General features: G+C 40.1%; 1 protein-coding gene across 10 annotated transcripts in view; it reads right to left on the bottom strand.

Annotated features, from left to right (window-relative positions):
• LOC139623308 (stromal membrane-associated protein 1-like) overlaps nucleotides 1–21696 on the bottom strand; it is a 119299-nt gene that overhangs the window by 78330 nt on the left and 19273 nt on the right. For all 10 annotated transcript variants that reach the window (XM_071481436.1, XM_071481438.1, XM_071481442.1 and 7 more), the window contains 3 exons: nucleotides 17875–18008; nucleotides 17018–17103; nucleotides 11221–11296 (listed from right to left, as the gene is read on the bottom strand). In XM_071481436.1, the coding sequence (XP_071337537.1) occupies nucleotides 11221–11296; nucleotides 17018–17103; nucleotides 17875–18008 (296 nt within the window). The remainder of the gene's footprint in view (nucleotides 1–11220; nucleotides 11297–17017; nucleotides 17104–17874; nucleotides 18009–21696) is intronic.

The following is a 21696-nucleotide window of genomic DNA, read 5'->3' as shown; positions in this document are numbered from 1 at the left end:
TGCCTGCTCAGAATATCTCTGATCACTGTGCTCACTTTACATTAGGCTTGGGTCGATATTTGATATTATCAAACTTTCAATATTTGATAATATCAAATATCACGATTTTTCACTTGCAATATGTGTTTTGCACAGTTTGCCTCTTGCTTAGTGTATGTTGTACAATGGCCTGTGACAAATTTGTGTTTAGTGGCAGCATTGCTTATACCTGCAATATAAAATACAAATATACCAATATGTATTAAAAACAACATAAAAATAATATACACACACGCACACATATATGTAATACCATATCACAATATTTGGTCTGGACTGAATTAAGATATTAGCCGCCCAAGCCTCCTTAACATAATGTCACAATTTATTTATTTTATAATGTCACAACACATTTTTTAAATTTTATTTTGAGCCAATCTTTCATTGAGACATAATATAGTGTATGAGTGCTTCAACACATTATTCCAAAAACCACAGTGTTTCTGGTAAAAGAAAAATAAAGTTAAAATGACTGAGAGGCAACAAATACTTTATGCAAATTAATAATAATTTGAATGCAACCCACACAGCTTGAAGAATATTGTGGAATTGCTGTTGTTCTGTTCATTTGTGGCGCCTTCGCTGACTCAATTAAATGACAAATTAACAGTGCAGACGTGTGTCTCAAAGTTCGTCCCATTTCTTTTCTGCCAGATGTGAGTGACTCATTTTCCAAGGCATTATGGAAATGACACAGGACAGACCAGCACTGCTGCAGAAAAAAAAAAAAATAGGGGGCAAAAGTTGAAATATTTTAATTTTGATTTGTCGAAAAACTGAAAGTCAAAGTAAAAAGGAAGTTTAGTCTTAACCTGCTGTGAGTAAATATCAGTGGAAAAGCACGTTATCATTGCAGTTCCTCTTCTGTATTTCTCCAGCTGCCAACATTATAGATACAAACAAAGCTAAACTGCTGTTCGGCACATCGCACAAACTGTTGGAGAAAGCTCCAAGTGCATGACGCTGGTGAAAACAGTGGTAGGTGTGGTGATGCTGTGACAATTTTTTGCTCCCAGTCAGTGTTCACCATAACCTGTGTCTTTATAACTATTGTCATGGTAACATTACAGTGAGGCAGCACACAACTGTACCTTTATCCACGAGTATGGGATCAAACTCAAAATGTTTCCACACACTTGCTCACTTCCTGTTTCTGCCATAACAAAGAGAACAACAACTGCCTAGATTTCAGACAGGGCAGTGGGTCACACAGTTCATTTTATGAGCATCTCCCACTGGAGTATGAGGCCCAACCTGCTGCACTTACACTGTGCATTTGATCAGAACAGTAACAGGTTAAATCTTAAATTTTTTATAGTTTCAAGTAATAGTGTTAATTTGAAATTAAAAGTGACAGCCCGATGAAGTGCCACTTTGTTTTTGCCCTTATGATTCATTAGTGCAATCTCTATCACTGACACAAATTGGATGTGGACCACAGTGATTCAGTGTGTTTACACCACTTTGAGCGCACACACTCGGCTGCATTTGCTTCTGTCAGAAGCGTTAAGGGAATCTGTGGAGTTATAAACCTGTAGTAGCACTATGGAGAGCGGCAAGAAATTATTCAGCATTTTAGCACCTGCAGTCGATGGGTTTTTGTTTAGATGACTGAAATAAGGTCAAGGTCACATTTTATTCTACGACATAATATACATCAATAAATACCCCAGTCCTGATTTCTTTAAGCTTTTATATCTCTTAAAAAAAAGCCGGATGCTAACAAGTGGCTAAATGAGACACAGACATTGTCCGGGACGTTAAACGTCATCACACCTTTTGCAAATTGTTACTCACTTTGTAAGAGGAAAGGCTTTTGTAGAAGAGGTCAGAGCTAAATCAAACCACAAATTTGAAGTTTAGCTGTGATGATATTGAAACTATGCTACAGTGGTGTAGTTTGTTTATCGCCCAACATTAGCTTTTTGCCCTTAGCGATTGACTTTAGGCTTCAAAAATCATAAAAATGGTTTTCATTATCCTGCTGAGCAAAACATGTAACTTTATTTTCTGTAATAATCCAAAAGCCAAAGTAAAAGTCCCACTGGCTTTTTGTCAAGGGAACCAGCATGACGCCAATATCTGGGTTGATCCTCAATGATACATCATCCCTGCATCATCCCTCTGTGGAGCATGAGTGAATGTAGGCGGTGACACAATACATAGTCCACTGACCAGCAGGTTAACACGCCCACATATGGAGCAAAGGCAGGGAAGAAGAAGACTGCTAACAAGTAAACACAGACTTAAAAGACTTCAGTAAAGCAGCAAATGTTTTATGATGAAGGAAATCCATTCCAAATATTCGCAGGACCTCAAGGATGCACACAGTGTGTTTTGGTGAGAAACACTGAATACCCAGCCTCAAACTGTTCGAGCCAGCCAGAGAGAGATGCATTTACTGAAAGAGATGACATCACTAACATCAGCCCACCGCCCTCTCCTCCTCCTCCTTTCCTCTCTAAAGCGCCTCAGGGTGGAAACTAACACTGACTGTGTCTTTCTGAAGGCAGAACAGAAGAATGTTTTCTCCAGTTTTCATCTTTCTCCGTTTCCATCCTTCTCCCTCCCTCCTCAGCTGTTAAGGCATCAAACGACTGCTTGCTCTTGTTGCCTGTGGTGGTGGGAAGGAGTGCAGCTGAGATGTGAATTCAGAGCTTTTTCCTCTCCCCCTACTTATTCTGTTGATGTCTTGAAGGTTTTCTTCCACTCTGAAAACTTCCTCCTCTTCCAGACTTTGATGCTGCCGGAGATGTCGACACAGCACTAAACAGGGACAGATGGGCTGATCATGAAGATAAAGAGAAAAGAGGCTGGAGGGTAAGAAGGAGGAGTGAAAGGAACACAGAGGGGTGAGGGTGGGGGAGGGCCAAATGATAAAGAGAGAAGAGATAACAAGAGGAGTACCACGAGCCGGGTAAAAGAGGATGAACAGAGGTTGAATAGATATTAGGACTTGGAGATAGCGGTGTCTAGCTGTCTGCTGTGGCGAGCACAGATAGTGAGAGAGAAAGATGGTTAACATCTTCACTGAAATTTGTCCGCTGGGTAGACCTTTAACAGCTTCATTTGTACTCTTACAGAGGACACTCACTGAAGTCAAGTGGAATCGTCATACGGAGACTAATAAAACGAAAATTATGGCGGCTGAGGGATGGCGTTAGGTGGTACAGCTGTAATATAACGCCACGGTGTTCTCAAAGAATCCTGAGTCACCATCAACTCAGTGACCTTGAGCCACATTTTGTGGCACAGTTGGGGTCGCAAATCCCCTTGCAGTCGCTAAATATGGAAGACTTCCTCTCGAGCTGAGTCAGGTTTGGGCCAATTAGCGACCAGATTGACGATCGACAACTAAACACGCAGACGGCAGCTGGTTTTTTTCCCTGCAGATACAAATGAAAAATCCCTGTTAACAAGTATAAGTGACTACTCCTTGATTTAATTCAACCAGTTTGTGATTCCTTTTGTATCTCAAACAGAATCTGATAAATCTGATCTCAATGTTACTGTGGTTTTCATTTGTCACAATCTTGATTTTGTTTTCATTGTACGTTAGTGTTGTTAACGATTTTCTGGGTTTGGCTTGCTTTGTTTTTTTCTGCTTTATTGATATAGTGTGATTTGTTTTTGTGTGTGGACTCCAGGAAGACTAGCGACCACTGTGTGGAAGCTAATGGGGATCCAAACAAAGCAATAATCCTGCACACCTGATCCTTCACTTGATTTTAGCCGATGTGTTTCTACCGGGTCGCGCCTGATCCAGACTCTTCCCACCACCCCACTAACTTTTCATGCTGAAGGATTGGGCGACCTCATCCACAGTCAGTCCTGTTGTCACCCTGTGAAATTGCCAATGCCAGAGCATCATGACGGGCTGAGGCTCAGGTGGTAGAGCAGGTCGGCTGCTGATCCCTGGGTTGGCGGTTTGATCCCCGGCTCCTTGAACCCAGGGTTGAGTCAGGAAGGGCATCCGGTGTAAAAACATATGCCAAATTAACTGTGCGGATGCCGTTTCACTCTGGTGACCCCAACAGCAGCAGCCGAAAGACAACCACAGCAACAACAAATAATCAGAGCTTTCACAATAATCACTCAGCAAAAACAAATCAACAGAGGGGTGTGTAGAGACAGCTCTCTCTCGATCTCTCTCTCGACTGTCCCTTAACTTCAGTGTCGTTTCCTACATTGGGGGGGGATCTATTTACAACTAAGTGAGATGTTCTGTGTGTCTGTCTATTGTCTGCTCTGCTTTGTTTCAGTACAGTCAGTGCTGCAGCTGTCCATGGTTCTGAGACAACAACTAAGACACAAAGCATATTTAACAGGTCTTTGCTTTAATGCCACTCAGCTGGTCGGAGTGTGTGTGTGCCTCTGGTTGATGCCAACTTGAACCTATGGCGGGGCAAATTAAATCTAATATTAATTTAATACTACTACAACTACTACTAATAATAACAATAGTATTCAAAACATTATTGGGACAATAAGAACAAATATCAGCTTGACATTGGTCATCAGCTCCATCTCTCTGAACACCAAGATCATCGTGTATCAGCACAACCTTAACGTGCCAGGACCACACACACTGAGTGACCAATGAGAGAGAGGGAGGGAGACATCTCAATACAGGATAAAAAAGTTGTTATTTTATAATCACAACACTGTCTGATAAAACATCCAAAATATAGGTAAATAGCAGCTGCAGCCACCACAGGGAACACAGACGATAGCCCAACCATGAACTGATAAACATGAACACTTGGTAAGAAAGAAAAGAAACACTTGAAAAACTCACAATAACATTATAACCAACAAGTTATAATATAATCTGAAATAATTAATTTGAGCTCGGGCTATAAAATAAGGAAGTAGACTTATCATATGATCCAGTATCATGGAGACTGCCACATCCTGCTGAATATGACTCTGAGGGCTCAGTCACACCAACATTTACAGCTAATTTTGAACCAAAATTAATGAGTCTCCTCAGAATCACCTCCAACAGTTGAACCAATGACAATCACTACAAGCCTGTCGTCACAAATAAGACTAGGAGGCAGCGCTAGGTGCTAGGTGCTGACATGCTCAAGATGACAATGTTTATATGTTGATGTGAAGCAGATATAATGTTTACAATACTTTAATGATATGTGCTATGTGCCCATGACGTCCGCAGGCCAAAGTGTCCATGGCTGTTTCAAATGGCCACGGTCAGAAGTGGGGTGAAATGCTGACCACAAAGAGGGGGTGGGAAAAAATAATCAAATGAAATCCATAAAAACTGACACCAGTAATTCAATAAAAATCAAGTCTGTGCTGCTCATTTAGTCCAATTTAACTATTGATTCTCCAGTGCCATCAAAATTGACGAGAAATAAATCAGTTTTCTCCTGTTCAACAAAAAAAACAAAAGTGAACTTTGCGACCTTCTCCCTGTAGCTCTTCCTCTGCCGTCCACTGACATCAGAATACAATATGTCAGTGGTTGGCAGAAGTAAGGTAGGCTGCTACAGCTGGCTGCAGGAACACACTGAACATTGGCAAGTGCAGTGGACACAGCGGACAGGACATCCCTATGACTAACACAGGAAAATAAGGCTGAAGGCAGCAGCCCTCCTCAGGGGCGACTGTGCTGCTCTCTTGTGACATTTTCAGGCCAATCACTGGGCTCATCACAGAGGGTTTGCAAGATAAACTCTGATGTCTTGTTGATTCCTGTAACATTGAAATAATCTGTGGTCCATGTACTCACACACACACACACACACACCCCTACTAATTCACTGATGGCAGAACAATGAGCTCATGCTGCATGGGCGATGGAAATGGAGTGGATGCACTCACATACTCCACTGTGAGGAAAGAACTGCAAGCTGTCCATTACAAGACACTGCTCCCTCTCTCTCCATAGGCCTCTCACACAGGTACACAGACATAGAACAAATAAAAATACAGCACTTCAAACCCTTTATGCATTAGAACCTGTCCATGTCATCATCAGTAAGGCTTTGTGAATGTCATATATTTGGTTTGAGGAGAACTATAACAAGCATGTGGTTTCAGAATTGAAATGTTAAAATGTCCAAACAGTATCTGCAGCATCGTGGGAAGAGGACTGGGTATAATACCAAAACTGTACCTTTTCCAAATTGTAAGTGAAGAGTACAAACTATTTTTACAATAATTTTATTTTCTTTATTTAAGAAGAAATACAAATCTCTCCTCTCAGAAATGAAAAAAAATAACTGACAAGCTATAAAACATACCCTGGCTTAGGTCAATACTCAGGGTTTTACTGTTACAGCCTTAATCAGTAGCTTATGGTGGCTAACATTAGCTAACGTTAGCAACTTGAAGATATTGCTGTGAAAGTGACACAGTCTGTTTGCTGACTTTTTTAGCACTGCATGTATTATAATGCATTATACAGGGAGGTTTTTATGTTATTTAGTTAGTTATTTCCCTCACTCATATGAATGGGGTGGACAGAATTATAGAAACACTGCATGATCCAAAATAAATCAACAAGTCCACAAACTGCAGCCTCTGAAATGACTATGAAGTTGAATCAACATCTAATCAAACAGTTTCAATACAATCTAAACATTACAACTGTCATGAAGGAGGATTTATCGCAGCACTGTGTTATTAGACAGTGTTAGTTTTAGGTAGGTGTTCCTAATAAACTGACACCTGAGTGTACATCAGTGTTGTGTTTACAGCTTGTTCTGTTACCCACAAATAACATTTAATGCAGGATTAAAAGAACAGATGCAAGAACTTCAGAAAGCTAAATGAAAATCAAAGTGCCTTTGATTCATCTCTCCGCAGGGGCTGTTCACCAAATGTTACAAAAGTAAAACTCACAGTAGACCTCAACCAAAAGTGTGGCAACATCTCATCTCAAATTTAATCAAGCAGGTGCCATCTTCCAGTATCTGTCAGTCCCAGAGTGCTGCAGGAATGAGTCCTAAATCCTGGAGATTAGTTAACATGTTAGCACTCCCAGTTCCCTCATCCTGAAGACAAGCTCAAGACATTTTCACGTTCTATTCTAGGACATAAAACTGTTGTGATTTCTTTAAGCGTTTACTTCTTTAAAAAGGCTGATTACTGACAAGTGTCTAAATAAGACTACAGAGATTGTCGGGGACGTTAAACGTCATCAAACTGAATGAGAAAACTGATCTACTCACCAGTCCATCTTTACAGCCTTGTTCTGTTTATACTCACACTCCTTGCAAACTATTATTAACTTTTCAAGAGGAAAGGCTTCTGTGTAAGGTCAGAGCTAAATCAAGCTACAAGTTGGACGTTTAGCGGTGGTGATGTTGAAGTCATGTGACCGTGCCATAGTTGGTTTAAAGCCTAACATTAGCTTTTTATTTCTGGTGATTGTATTTGGGCTTCAAAAATAATAAAAGTGATGTTTAATTATTGTACGAAACATAAACTTTTGTTTGTCACAGAGTTTATTTTCTGCATTAATCCAAAAGACAGTGTAAAAATCCCATTGGCTTGTTGTCGAGGGAACCAGGATGGTGCTAATGTCGGGGTAGGCCAACAAAAATACATCTTTCCTGCAGCACTCTATGTAGTTCACAATTTAATTTGTACTCAAAGTGTTACAGCTCATTACCCAGCTCAAAACTAGAACCCTAGATGGTAACAATCATAGTGAATCGTGGAATTCAGTCAAAATGTTTCATTAGCATTAATCTGGGTTAAGTCTTATTTCCTTAGACAACCAGAACAGGAATGATCATTTCCACAAGGCATAGTGCATTCATTTAATGCATCTGCATCACACTATATGCATCATGTTACAGTATTTACACTGACCCACTGGCAGTATCATCCAAACACACTGGTAAACAAATGCATTACAGTGTGATGATGTAACTGCAGTGAAGAGGCATCCAGAGACACAAACTGCTTCATTTCTATAAGTGTTCAACAGATAAGTCAAACCAACACACACACACACACACACACACACACACACACACACACACACACACACACACATGCACACACATGCTCAGGGTTACTTTAGCCCACCCCTCCTCTTCTTTCTCCATCTGCACGAAACTGCTTAAACTGATAATGAGTTGTTTTTAATAATTAATTTGCATATAAAAGCCAAGCCGTCTGTGTGGGTGGCAGAAACAGATCCTAGATCACAGTCTGACTGCTGGCAATGCTTCAGAGAAAGCCAGAGAAAACAGAGGGAGAGGCAGGAGGCAACAGGGAACAAGAAAAAGACTAAATGAGAGACCGAAAGTAGAAGAGAAAGAGAGACAGTGAGAGGAAGAGACAGAGAGATGAAATGAAGATGCACCAGAGGAGAGCTGCTGCGAACAAGACATTTTGCATTAATGTAATGTAGTGTAGTGTTTGAGAGTGTTTTCATTTCCCTGCAACTATTTTTGTTAAACAGTGTTCACTTTGTGTGTTCCTTACAGCTTGAAGCCTCGGAGTGAGAGCCTGTCAGGATAGAAACATCTGTCACCTGACAGAGCTTTTGCATTGTTCATATTACTTTACAGCATTTCGTCTGAGTGTCTGTTTCTCATAAACATTTGATACCTTACATCCTGGCACCATAATTCACTGAGTCATTGACTGTGCGTCGTGATTATTATAGGAACGCAGAGTATGTAACTTTTGCCACTAGGGGTCTCTCAGTCGATAACAAAACAAAACAATAACAAAAGATGGAATTTGGTGATGTCGTGAAGTAGCATGGGACTTCGGGAGTTATTGGCTTCAGCTTCTCCTGGTTTGGATTTCTTCAGTGTCAGTCAGCCGAATTATCCACAGAGGTCTCTTCCTCTCCAAAACAAACAGACCCTGTGATTTTAACCAGTGAAAACACTGAATAAAGCAGTTTCATGTTAAAAATCAGTGTTTCGCCAACACTGTATGATGGAAACAGGACGTCAGGGAAGGGTTGGGAGCTGACTGCTGCTAGGCTTTGTAACTTATGATCCAGACATTCAGAAAGATTTTACCGGCAGCAGAGTTATCCACAGAGGTCTCCTCCTCTCCATAACAAACAGACCAGGGGATTGGAACTGGTAGAAACAACGAATAAAGCAGTTTCACTTTAAAAATCTGTGATTTTTGAGCAAGGCTCTTCATTGGACATAGGACAAGTCAGAGCAGGTGGAAGCTGAGGTGTCTGACATTTGCTCAGCTTTTTTCTCTGATAACTGAAGATCCGGTCTAAAATCCTTCACCTGGTTTAAATATAAAGTTGAAAATGACCAAGGTATAATATATCTTAAAAATGTGGCTTAAAACTTCTGGCAAGCAACCACAACGCCAACTCGTGTGTGGGGAATATGATGTCATTTACAGATGACCAAATATAACGGACTGTTACCATGAATAAAATCACAGATTTCGTTGGTTTGAGAATTGATGGAAACATTTGGGATAATGTAAGTACATAACCCAGAAGTCATTTTAATGTGTAAAAGAGGAGAAATTTACATAACAACGGTAAACTCTCTATAACTCTGTATCTCAGTACCCTTCAGCTTCTCTGGTTATAATGACTGACGCTTGCACATTTTGCCAGCTACAGCTAATTTATCTTAACAGAAAAGTGGCATAACTAACAAAAATGAAAGGCTCGAGCAAACATGTTTTGTTGAGAAAGAAACACCACTCTGGATCATTTAGATTTTTGAAAAGAGATAGAGAGGGCTGTATCTTTTTTGGAAAAAAAGAAAAAGAATAATGTTTCTTTCTCTACATAAACAATTTCACTGATCATTTTTAGGGTTTTTCAGGCAGGTAGTTTCTAGCTTGGTAGTTCTCACAATGTAACTTTATATCATATTACTGCCTTAAGGTTCAACTTAAAGCCTCTGAATTGAAACCCTCAGTATTCAAGGCTGTGAAGCAGCCCGTGAATCTAATATTAATGTTAGTTCCAGTAGCAACAGTCAGAGCTGTTAACAGTAGAAGAAGATGTAGTCAGTTCAATCTTAAAAACAGACCTGACTTATCAAGAGTTAGTTATTTTAACCATAACCATATAGCTATTACCAATGAATAGTCAGGGCTAATGCAAATATTGACATCTTTATCCACAACCACGCTGTTAAAATAGCAAATACACTTGCATCCATCTGAGCACCCATGAGCGTGTTGGTCTTAGAATGAGGTGTGGTCAGGTGTTTGACTCACAACACATTGTCTTTAAAAGGTGTCAGACTTTACTTTCTTTTGTATTTTCTTTCTTTTATAAGTCCTCTATTGTGTGGTAGATACAAAGACAAATTATGATCATTGAGTCAAATTGCTGTGGTTGCAATGGTCAGTTTTTGTGGGGATCACAGGAGGTTACACCTGTACACACACACACCCACACACACACTGCATCACACACATTTTGCTGAGCATTCACACCGCCCTAAATAACACACAGTATAGAAGCAACCCACTCACCAAAAAACACACACCTCAGAGATAATCTCTCTGGAAACTAGAAAAGGAAATGTGCACCCACCCACTCACATACTCATCTACACAATCACATCCCTTCTCTCACATCATCCACACAAACGAAGGTTCAGTCTCGACAGATACACACACACACACAAACACGTACAGAGACATTTATACTTGATATTACCAAAACTTGTATTACCAGATAACAGTGTTTTAAAAGGATATTATCTTACTGTGAGCAACAACACTTTGTATCAGATCCAATAAGACTCTTTTGTTCAGGCTGACATCAGGGATGAGCAGGATTTCACTGTCTTTCCACACATCTGAGCTTAGCAACCATCACCAGTGTGGTAAAGTGCAGAAAAGGTTAACAGCAGTAAAAATATAAACCTTGCAGGCTTGATGAGTGAAAAACATGATGGAAGCCAAACCATGTACTGACATGGAAGTCAGTATAGCAACTCAAGCAGTGTTGAGTTAGGTTCAAGTGATAGGAAATCATTCATATTTGATCATCAATAGGTAGTTGGTTTATGTCCTTAGCAGATACTGACATCAAACATATTTGCATCAAATCTCTGCAACAAGCAGCTGTTGATGCACAGGAAATGGCATCCAGCCACTGCAGCTCTATAGGCAATTAAAACAATGACCTGAACCAACAGGCCAAAACTAAAAATGTAAAAAACAAGAAGTGTTGGTGATACTCACTGGAGCTGCAGCCAGGGCTTCCTTATCAAAGTACTTTTTCCTCTCGTACTTGTCCCGGATGAAGACCTCCACTGCTCTGAGGGTTTGGGTTAAGTACTGAAACACTGAACAAAAATATCTAAGTATCTATTATGCACAACATAAAATCAGCAACATACTCTAGTGTCTGGGAACACTGGAAGAAAAGGTAGTCTTGAAAGGTTCTGTTTCTGGTGATAGGAGCATCTGATCAAACGACTTTGTCATTTAATGTGAAGGAACTAAAACTTCCTCACACCACTACTTCCATACATGAGTCTACAAGTGGTTTTTAAAGCAAAGCCAATCAGTCATCAAATGTAAGATAATAACTCACAATCATAAAGAGCTTGCTTTATTTAGAAACTCACTGGTTTTACAGTCCATGACTTTTTTGGGCATCCTAGTAGTACAAGGTTAAGCTCTGTACTCTCTCATGTAACTGAAACATCTATCCAGACTATAGAAGTATAGTATAGTATCATCTTCTGCTTCTGCACAAACATAACCTCCTCAGTGCACATGCCACTCATCCATGCACTGCTTTCATGGCTAAACCTGCTGATTCCCACACCCCATTGCTTATCTTTCTTATAACATATCTTTTCATTATAATACATTGTTTTTCTGTGATCTTTCTTCTTGTCACATTCACTGAGCCAAGTCTGCAACAATTGTTTTTTAATTCTGTTGTACTAACAGTTTGGTTTCCATAAATAATGAGCTTCCATGAGAAAAATGAGTAAAAACTACTTGGAGACATTCTGGTGTGCTCCACCCTGTTCATAAAATACTTTTTATTTCCTGCCTTTCTTGGAGTCTTAATCACAATGGTCTGATTTTTTTTTTGTCTACTCTCAAAATGTCATTTGTGAGAATCCTGGTAAAAGACCAAGTGGGAACTTCTGGGGCTGAAAGAAGAAACCAACACTTAAGTGCCAAAAACTACAGTTCCTCAAATGAACACTTACGGTTGGCTCCAAAAATGAGTAAATCCCGATCAACTCCCATTTTGAAATGTCAAACTGTACAGCAGAAATAAACATGTTTATAGCCTGGTGTGAACAATGGTTTTGGTCTATATAGCTAATTTCCTCCTTCATGGGGTGAATTTTTATAGAACTCACGTGTTTAAATTTTATTAAGGCTTACAGTTCTGCATAATTGAGGGTGCGCTGCTTTGACTTACAGGTGGGTGAGCAAATGACTGCCATGAAACCAGCATGCACCAAAGTCTCGGCTCCACAGTGCCCCACCTCTTTGCTAATGTTTGGATTAGTGGGGAGGTAGGTGGAGTCAGGCACAGCCAAGATGGCGATGGCAGAGCAGCTCACTTTGAGCTTCAAAAGCGCTCTTGAGAAACTTCTGGGTGACATCATGGAGGCTACGTCCATGTTTAGGTCTAGATAGATAGATTTAGATCTGGCCTTTTTTTTATTGTACCAATGACTTTGCCAATGTTGTTCTGTCAAAGTGAATTCAAAACTTAACTTAAACAGAGCAATAGTTGGGCTGTTAAAATTCAGATTTCTGCCATTGTCAAAATACCCTAACAGGCATATAAAGCGCACAGCCCCATACTCATGAACTGAAACTCTCTCACACACACAAATACAGACACACAGACACACACCTCCCTCACGCCCAGGCACTACATCAGCACTAATCCCGACTCTCTTATCTCCCTATTTCAGCAGCGATGCTTCTGTCAGATCGAGTAATAGACTTCAGAAGATTGAAAAATGATGACCACCTGCACAAGTCTGGCTACGAGATAGGCCAGGATGGGGACGGTGTGGCTGCTGGAGCTGCATCTCAAACGCAACGCTTATTTATTACCGTTGACTAGAAACACCAGAACACTTTGGATGGTACGCTAAGATACTCAGCACAGAAGCAAGAGCTGTAGAGGATAAATGTGTGCACAATGACAGTCCGATATATGGGCTCTGATGAGATCTGTCCCACAGCTGAACTGATTCCATGTTTATTTTACTGTACAACTATCAGAGCAAACTAATATGCTTTATTATTGCTATTGAGGTCCTGTTTACTGCTGCCATGCTGTTGAGCAGAGAATCCATTATTCTTGGTCCTGAGGTAGCTGAGGTAGGTAGTTTTACATGAGATAAGAACGTTTCCACTGTGCTGGGATGTGAAAGAGCAAGAAATAGAGGGAGTGTCCAACCCAGAATAAAATTTCATAACATTCCTGTCAGTAAAGATTGATGAAAACATCTCAATTAAAAGAGTGATGGTGGTAATGATAACGATTGTGCATGACATGAAAAGGTTGGATGGTCATCACTGTGTCTTCATTTCTAAGGACTTTCTACTTGAGCTAGTGAGATATTTAATATCCTTAGTTAGATTCAGAGCTAATGACCAGATCACTGGATAGACTGCTTTGAAAGTTACTCATACCAACTTTGAACTGGGAAGACTAGCTGCTAACTATATTAATATATTAAAAGTTCTTTTCTCTTACAGAACCTATAGTACAATGAGCAGGAAATAAAGGCTCTTCATGAAGTTAATAATACCACATTAACACGTTCAGGGAGCTGCCCAATATCAAAAAAGCTAAGTATAAATGAAACCAAGAAGATTAGAAAAGTGGTTCTCAACCTGAGGGGCACGGCCCACTAGTAGACTGCGGAAGTATTGTGAGTGGCCCAACAACTCATTTACAAAACAGTAACAGTTTTGGTGAAAAGATATAATTAAAAAAAAAAATCTTTAAAAATGTTGAAAAAGTCTTTCATTGTTTTGTGAGCTTTTGTGAACTTTTATGCTGTTGTCACTGGATGACATCATAGACTTGTTTTCTATCTCAGTCTGACTGCGCGCTGGAAGATTATATCCATGGCAGAAACAAAATAGACAGCTGGTCAGCAACAGGAAGAGGAGGATGAGACCTGTTGGTGTGTTTGAAAAGACATGAGGTCTGTTAAGATATATGTTAGAATATGGCTAATTCTACATTACAATAATGTGAGTAAAATTCTCAATAACAAAGTCAACACTGGTGTGTGTGTGTGTGTGTGTGTGTGTGTGTGTGTGTAGGTGTGAATGTGTGTGTTATGAACATTAAAACATTCATACATACTGTGATACAGAAGAAAAAACATAATAGCAAATATGGCTGGGGAATCAAACCTCATTTTGTCATTTGCATACACGAGCACAGTAAATAGTGGGGCCGAAATCTCGATCTAAACACAGAAGGACACACCGAAAACTCTTACACACACATTCAGGCGGCAGCTCTTCTAATCCTGAGTCTGTTATCTGCTGTTTTCAGCCAGCGGCGCTGCTGTCAGAACGACTAATGGACTTCAAAAGAGTGAAGAATGATGACCACCCGCACAAATGGGCCTGCCAGATACAAGATAGGGTATTAGAGCAGCATTTCAAACTGGGAGATTATTTATTTCAGTCTGCTGGTGGAAATATGAACATATGCTGCTGTGTTAACCACACAGCTGTCTTGTCTTGTATCTTGGAAAAGGGCAAACTGGAATACACTGTTACAACACTGTATGCACAGACGCTGCTGGAGGTGTCCTGTTTAAATGTGCAGAATGACACTAACAAAGCAAGCCTGTCACTTCTTATTTGGTGCTGGAGGTACTTGGTTGTGCAGAAGAAGCTGAAGTTTGACAATGAGTGAGTTCGATTTGATGCTGTAACTTCTCTGACTTCTCCTCCCAGAAAAAGGCCCATCACAGGAGTGATGGTGGATTAGACTAGACTCATACACTGCACCCACTTAGGCCAGGAACACACTGGATCACACTGGACCTGTTGACATTTTGACATCATACCAGCAATATTACATAAAACTGACATCTTCCACTATAATTGTCTATGTTTAGGTTGAATCCGAAAATGACACAGACATGAAAAAATATAAATATATTTCTTAGCCATTTTAGCAGTTGCATGTGGAGACAGTGACATTTTAGAGACGTTTTCTGTCAAAATAAATCAGAAATTAATTTAAAACTAACAGAAATCCAACATTCAAGTATCCTGCAGACTCTATGTAGACAGACAGAACTGCTGTAGCAGTGAAGCAGGCAGCCAGTGTGAACACACACACGTGTGTGAGCCACAACAGTCCAGCAACGCAGCTGCCACGCACACGTCACACATCCAGTGTGTTCCCGGCGTAAGTGTTGCATATCAGTGTCATGCACCACTGATGCGGTAGAGCTAACTCACTGGTCACAGTTCACTAATAACCTCTTGCTCTGTATTTTTTTTAAAAAGCTGCATTTTTATTGTCTTGTTGACACAATTACTGAAATTTTCTAACTTCAGTATCTCCACTGTTACTGCACCTCGGTGCCAGCGGAAGAACAAATAGTCCTCAATTGTTGTCACAAGCAGGGCAGTAAAATGTTCATTTTGAAGTCAAAGGAGCTGACAGGTGGGCAGTAATTTCAGTCACATGTTCCCATCTTCATTTCCGGTGGGTGCACAATGGCAGTGTTTTGGGATTTGGGACAACACTACCCTGTCAGAATTCACGCACTACGCAAGTGAGCATACTGTGTACTGTGTACACAGTGTACTACATGTGAGAGTACTGACTGAAGTATCTGATTTGAGACACAGCATGTTTCTTTTAAGTCACTCACTGCTGCGCCCAAATGATTTCTCACACTGACAAAAACTAACGCAGCAGAATTCTGCAGGTTGTAGGCTGAGGCATAAAGGAGAACCATGCTGAGGTGGACAACACAGTAGAGTACAATAAAGACATGACTGGAATTTGATCAGGATTGCTTTAGCAGATACTGATCTATTTAAAATACCTGGAGTGACCCCGACCAGCTCATGAAGGGTCGCTACCTGTCCCGTAATATGGGACAATATGGGATAATATGGGATCGTCCCGTATTTGAAGATAAAATGCTGTCCCACATCCTGCGCTGTGAATGATGTAATGTCAAATGAAACCAAACCAGTTACTGAGGGCACCGACACCCGTGGTTCACCTGCTAGACTGCAGGTCTTAAAGGCTTATATTTAAACGCAGTGGTCCTGGTTTGAGTCCGAGCCGTGGCCCTCTGCTGCATGTAATCTGCATGCCTCTTCAATTGTAAAGCAGTAGTACACTGCATTTTTTGTAACCCTTGATATATTTTTTATTTTATCAGCATTTTGAAATCTCTAAAAATGTATCCATCACCAAGAGGGGAGGGGGGTTGCCAACTTCTTCACATAGAAGGTGGCAACCCTGTAATCAGGACATCTCTACAAATGAGGGGAAAAATATTTTAGGAGAATGCTGTTTATCCCTCCAGTGGAGACTCAAGCTGAATCCAAACACCTCACTAATGTGGGTGACAGATGAAAGGAAGCAGATGAAAGCAAAAACTTTATGTTGTTTTTTTTTTCCCTCTCTTTTGACACCCATCTGTACGCGACACAACTGTAGTGACATAACAACATTTTATGCAAATGTATGGTGACATTAGGAGGCCACAGGGAGCTTTTAGATTTGTATGTAAATACAGCATGACATATATGGTGATACAGGGGCCTTTTATGCAAAACTGCTCTAACATGTGGTTCCAGAGGGTTTTATACAAATGTATAGTGACAGGCAGTTTTTATACACATGTAGTGCAAAAACAGCAGTTTATATGCAAGTGCTGGATGACAGGGAGTTTTTGTGCCAATGTGCGCTGACATGTAAAGTGACAAAGAGAGTTTTTATGAAAGCAAAAGTGGGGTTGAATTAATGAGAGACCACAGAGGAGGATACTGGTCTGTTTGCGGCCGTCTGAAGCTCTCTGGTAGGTGGGCTTCATACAGCTGTCTGGCCCTGGTGTTGCCCATGTCCACCATACTCTGCAAGGAGAGAAGGAGAGCGGGGAAGAAAGAAAAAGGATCATGGTGTTAATACTAGCAGGGTAATTGGTAGAAGGCCTTTAAGAACATGTCACACACAGCGAGTTCTTTCATACATCACATTGGCATTCAACTCAGTTCAACCCCGCTGACTGCTTTCCACGCACGCCCGCTCACACACAAACACACAGAGTTGAGAGACACACTGGCCGCATGTGTCAAGGCTAAATTAAGAGGAGGGTGATAAATGGGGTGATGATAGGAGAAGTAGAGGAGACGGAGTCGGAATAATCAGCCATCCAGAATTAATTAGTCATTGAAAACAGTGATTAACATTCAGAGTGAGACCCTTTCTACTCAGACTCAGCTGATGGATAGGCACCGCTTTGAAGAAACACACACACACACACACACACCAAACAAGTGGGTATTCTAACAACTGAATGATTAAATAAATTACTGACACACTCAGGTGAGTTACACACACACACAGACACAAACACCTCTTCCAGATGCATTGTGTGTAATTCAATCGATGTGGCATGCAGCTTATCCATAACACACCTACACACAGACGTATTACAGTTGTCAATAATCCCTGTGCATGTGTGTACACATGTTGCTGCGTACATGCACGTCATAAATCCACTGTGCATGTGAAGGAACACTAGAGTGCATACTAAACACTGCATTTCTGTGACAGTGTGTGCATGTGTACAGACTGATACCGACTGATACTGTGTGTGTGTGTGTGTGTGCGTGTGTGCGTACCTGGATCTGCTCAGGTGTCCACTGGTCCAGGTTGACAGATTTGACTCTGGAGATGTGGACGCCCAGGTTGCGGTGGATGCCGGCACAGCGGATACACATGAACACCCCGAGGTTCCATGATGCCCATCGAGGTCCTGCAGAGAAAGAAAAAGACAGAGAAAGAGAAAGAAATAGGAAGAGGAAGAGGAAGAGGAAGAAGAAGGAATATTTCTGCTTTAAAGCTGCTGTGCTTAAAAATTTTATGTAAAAATCCTGCCGTTATCAGTTTAACTGACTCAGTCAGACTGTTCCAGAGAAGAATGACCCATCCCAACCAATTGAGACGATACAGATTCAGTCTTTTAACACCCTTTCAAATACTAAATTCTGGATGTGGTGGAGCAGTAGGAAGTGGCAAATTAAAACTCAGCCAAGAAATGAAAAGGCAAGCAAGCGACCATTATTCTCTGTGAACCTCTCCACCCCAGCACTGTCGCCGCCAAATACAGTCAAAAGCTACGTTTGTTTCTCAGAAAACAGTTTGTTCAAAACAAACAGGAAGAACCCAGCAGTGATAACCACCTCAGCCGCACAGATAAAGAGAAGGGTCCCATCCACAGAAACTCGAGCTCAGAAATCACAAACTGTTTGACTGACAGGAGATTTCAGGTGAGTGCAGGTACAGTGCACCATCACAGCTGAACCGAAACTCAAGAAGTTAATATGAAAAGATAAAATCCACACAGCACAAACATTCAAAACCTTTACTTCGGTGAAATTGTCTCCGTTGAGAAACTGAAGTTCAGTATTTCAGGACGTACACACCTCAGGTTATCCTGAAGACTTTCTTATCAAAATTGCTCAGGAGGTTAGATCTCAAATCCCTTCACTACAGCTTAATGGGATTTTACAAAGGAGTGTTGAGAGTGTTGTTTGCATCCTCATCATTTGATTATAGTTCCTGCTGTTTAAAAAATATGTTTCTCTATAAAAGCACCGGCGTGCACAATCAGAGGTATCAGTCATTTCATAATAAAATGTGCAGACATACAAATATAAGGAATAACCAACATAAAGTGTCTTAGTGAAGTGTTGGGAAAACATGTGCACCAGAGCAGCTTCAACGCTCTTTGGACTCTACTGGAGGTGAGAACATTCTTCCTTAAGATATTCCCTCATGTGGTGTTTTGATGACGGTGGTGGAGAGTGTGGTCAAAAATCTCCCATAGGTGTCCAGTTGGGTTGAGATCTGACTGTGAAGGCCACAGCATGATTCACATCATTTTCATACTCATCAGACCACTCAGTGATCCCTCGTCTCCTGTGGATGTCTGTATCTTGTTTTTTATGTTGAATGAACAAGTCACGTGTCTAAACGATGTCTGCGTTTAATCAGCTTTAGATGAGAAAGCTGATCTAAATGCTACAGACTGGGGGCCGTGTCTTACACCAGGCGCAAAGCAGCAGCAAGCACAAGTGTCCTTGCTAGTTTCAGACTGACGCAGTTATCATTTTCCCGCCCAGCGACCATGACACATGTTGTTTTAAATACACTTACAATACACTTATTTGAGTGCATGTACCGCTCTCAGCATTGTGCAGCTGTTCCAGAGAGCAGCATCGTCAGAGCACAGTGGCATTATGCATAAAGCATGACATAGCTACCTTCACTAAATCAGATGAAAATGACACCAAGCTGCACAATAACCACACACACCTCTACATACATCAGACTGATTGGTTATAACTCAATTTAACCACATGGAGACGTGGGTGTCCTACCACCTTGCACTTGGCATTTCTTATTAAAATTTCAACTGAGGATCTAAAATGTTACACTGAGGGTGTAAAAGCATGCATCGCACCAAGGCCTGTTTGGTGGAATCCTACTGTAGATGGTTTGTTCTTACACTTTGAGTGGATATAGACACACCCTTGCTCCATGCACTGTAGACCATGAGCTTTGGACTGTTAAAGTAGGACCCCTTGTGTTTTATGGTAAATTCAAATTCAGTCTTTAAAGGCAGAGGAATTATAAAATGCTTCTGCTTTTATTGAATGCAATCTCACTTACTTTCATTTAGTGATTCATAGTTTTATGCCAGTGCAACTACGATTAAAAACCATTTTCAAATATGAAAGGTACTATATAGAAAAGGGCCTTTTAGCTCAGTGAAAGCAGCTTTGACTCCAATAACCTTGTTTTCAAAAGCTCAAGAGCCGCAGGTATTTTCAACCCATAAACTTAATTCTCGAAAATCTGAAAAACAATTGCCACGTTCTCCATTATATATGGGGACAGGGTGAACAACAGATGTACACGGGTCATTGACATGACGTGCATATTTTTGTGTCCGAGTGTATTACTTTCCTTTAAAATAATTTTAATTAATTCATGAGATGCATCATTTTATTCTATAAAACTGCTGTAGTTTGACCATGTTTTCAGTACATTCAATAATGTATATATTTTATATTTTGGCATCTCAAACCACCAAAATGTCAGGTGGCACAACCGTCCGAGTTAATGAACAGCCTGAGAAAAGTATTAAATATGATATTTCAATAATAATAAATTCAAAATAGATACTGTGGCATGATTTCATGTTTGAGACCTTTCAAATAAACTAAATTCACAAATATTCATAGTTTTAAAGGTGTTAAGATGATTCAAAAACTTTTGTCTGGGAATTTGTGTATTGTCAAATGTCAGGGTGCTACAACTGTATACATGCATCTTTTATTCTGAAGTGAATAGTTACAACATCAAAAAGGATGTTCCATCAGCCAGAGGACCCCAAGTGATCTTTATTGATGAGTGAAAAGGTTTGTAGAGCTCTTTCAAATATTGATAAAAATAGCTACTTTCAACTCATAGTTGGGCTGGTACACACTTTTTATGTCAGGTGGTACAACCAAGGTAAAACTAGGAAAATGTTATTTTATTATAAAACTCTTCATTTTATTAAAAAACTATATGTATGAACTTGGTTAGGTTAAACAGGTGTCTAAGTAGAAGCCTGTTTAATTTGAAATTAGCTGCAAAAGTCAGGTGACACAACTGAATCGTCAGGTGGTGCGACCAGGTAAAATATTTATTTAAACCAATAAATGATAGTTTAAAGTGAACCAATGGTTGAAAACTATGAGGTATATAGCTATTGTATTAAATAGATTCATTTGTATATTTATATACATGTTTTTCTGTATTAAAATGTAAAATTGGATATTAAAAATATTAAATACCTGCAAGAATCTTAAATTATAGTTAACAAAAAACTCAACCACAAAGTAACAATGTGTTAGCCACTATAGACACACTCAGGTATACTTGCCAAAAGTTTCACTTAGAATAAATAGAAGGAAAGTATATACATTTGGTTGCGCCACCTGACATTTTTCAGGTGGTGAAGTTAAAAATACAGTCAAAAAATGAATTTAAAACTTTGAAATGTTGTAACACAAATAAGGCTTGTTGAAACACATTATTCTAATTTCAAAAATATGCATAATATCCATTTTAAAAAGACTTTTTTTAAAAACATTTTTAAAAGCTTTATTTGACAATGACCCACACACGTTCGTACAAACTTTCATAGGACAAAGGTGAAACCATCTTGGTTTTAGAGAAGCTGGATTTAGCATCTTTGCCTATTAAACAGAAAAAACAACCAACATGGGGGTTACATAAAAGCCCTGGAAGAGAAGAAGAAACAGGGCCATGAGCAAGCTGCACACAACCAGAAGAAGTGAAGAACCTCCAGGCAGGCACAGACAGCACTTTGATTGTTGCTGGCACACAATCATGTAATGTCTGTTGAGAGGAGGGATGGAAATTTTGAC

Source organism: Trachinotus anak, unplaced genomic scaffold (genome assembly GCF_046630095.1).
Source record: "Trachinotus anak isolate AG129_WGS33_773 ecotype Australia unplaced genomic scaffold, CSIRO_AGI_Tana_v1 ptg000007l, whole genome shotgun sequence".
In the NCBI taxonomy this organism is placed as follows: domain Eukaryota; kingdom Metazoa; phylum Chordata; class Actinopteri; order Carangiformes; family Carangidae; genus Trachinotus; species Trachinotus anak.
This window is presented reverse-complemented; position numbering and strand designations above follow the sequence as displayed.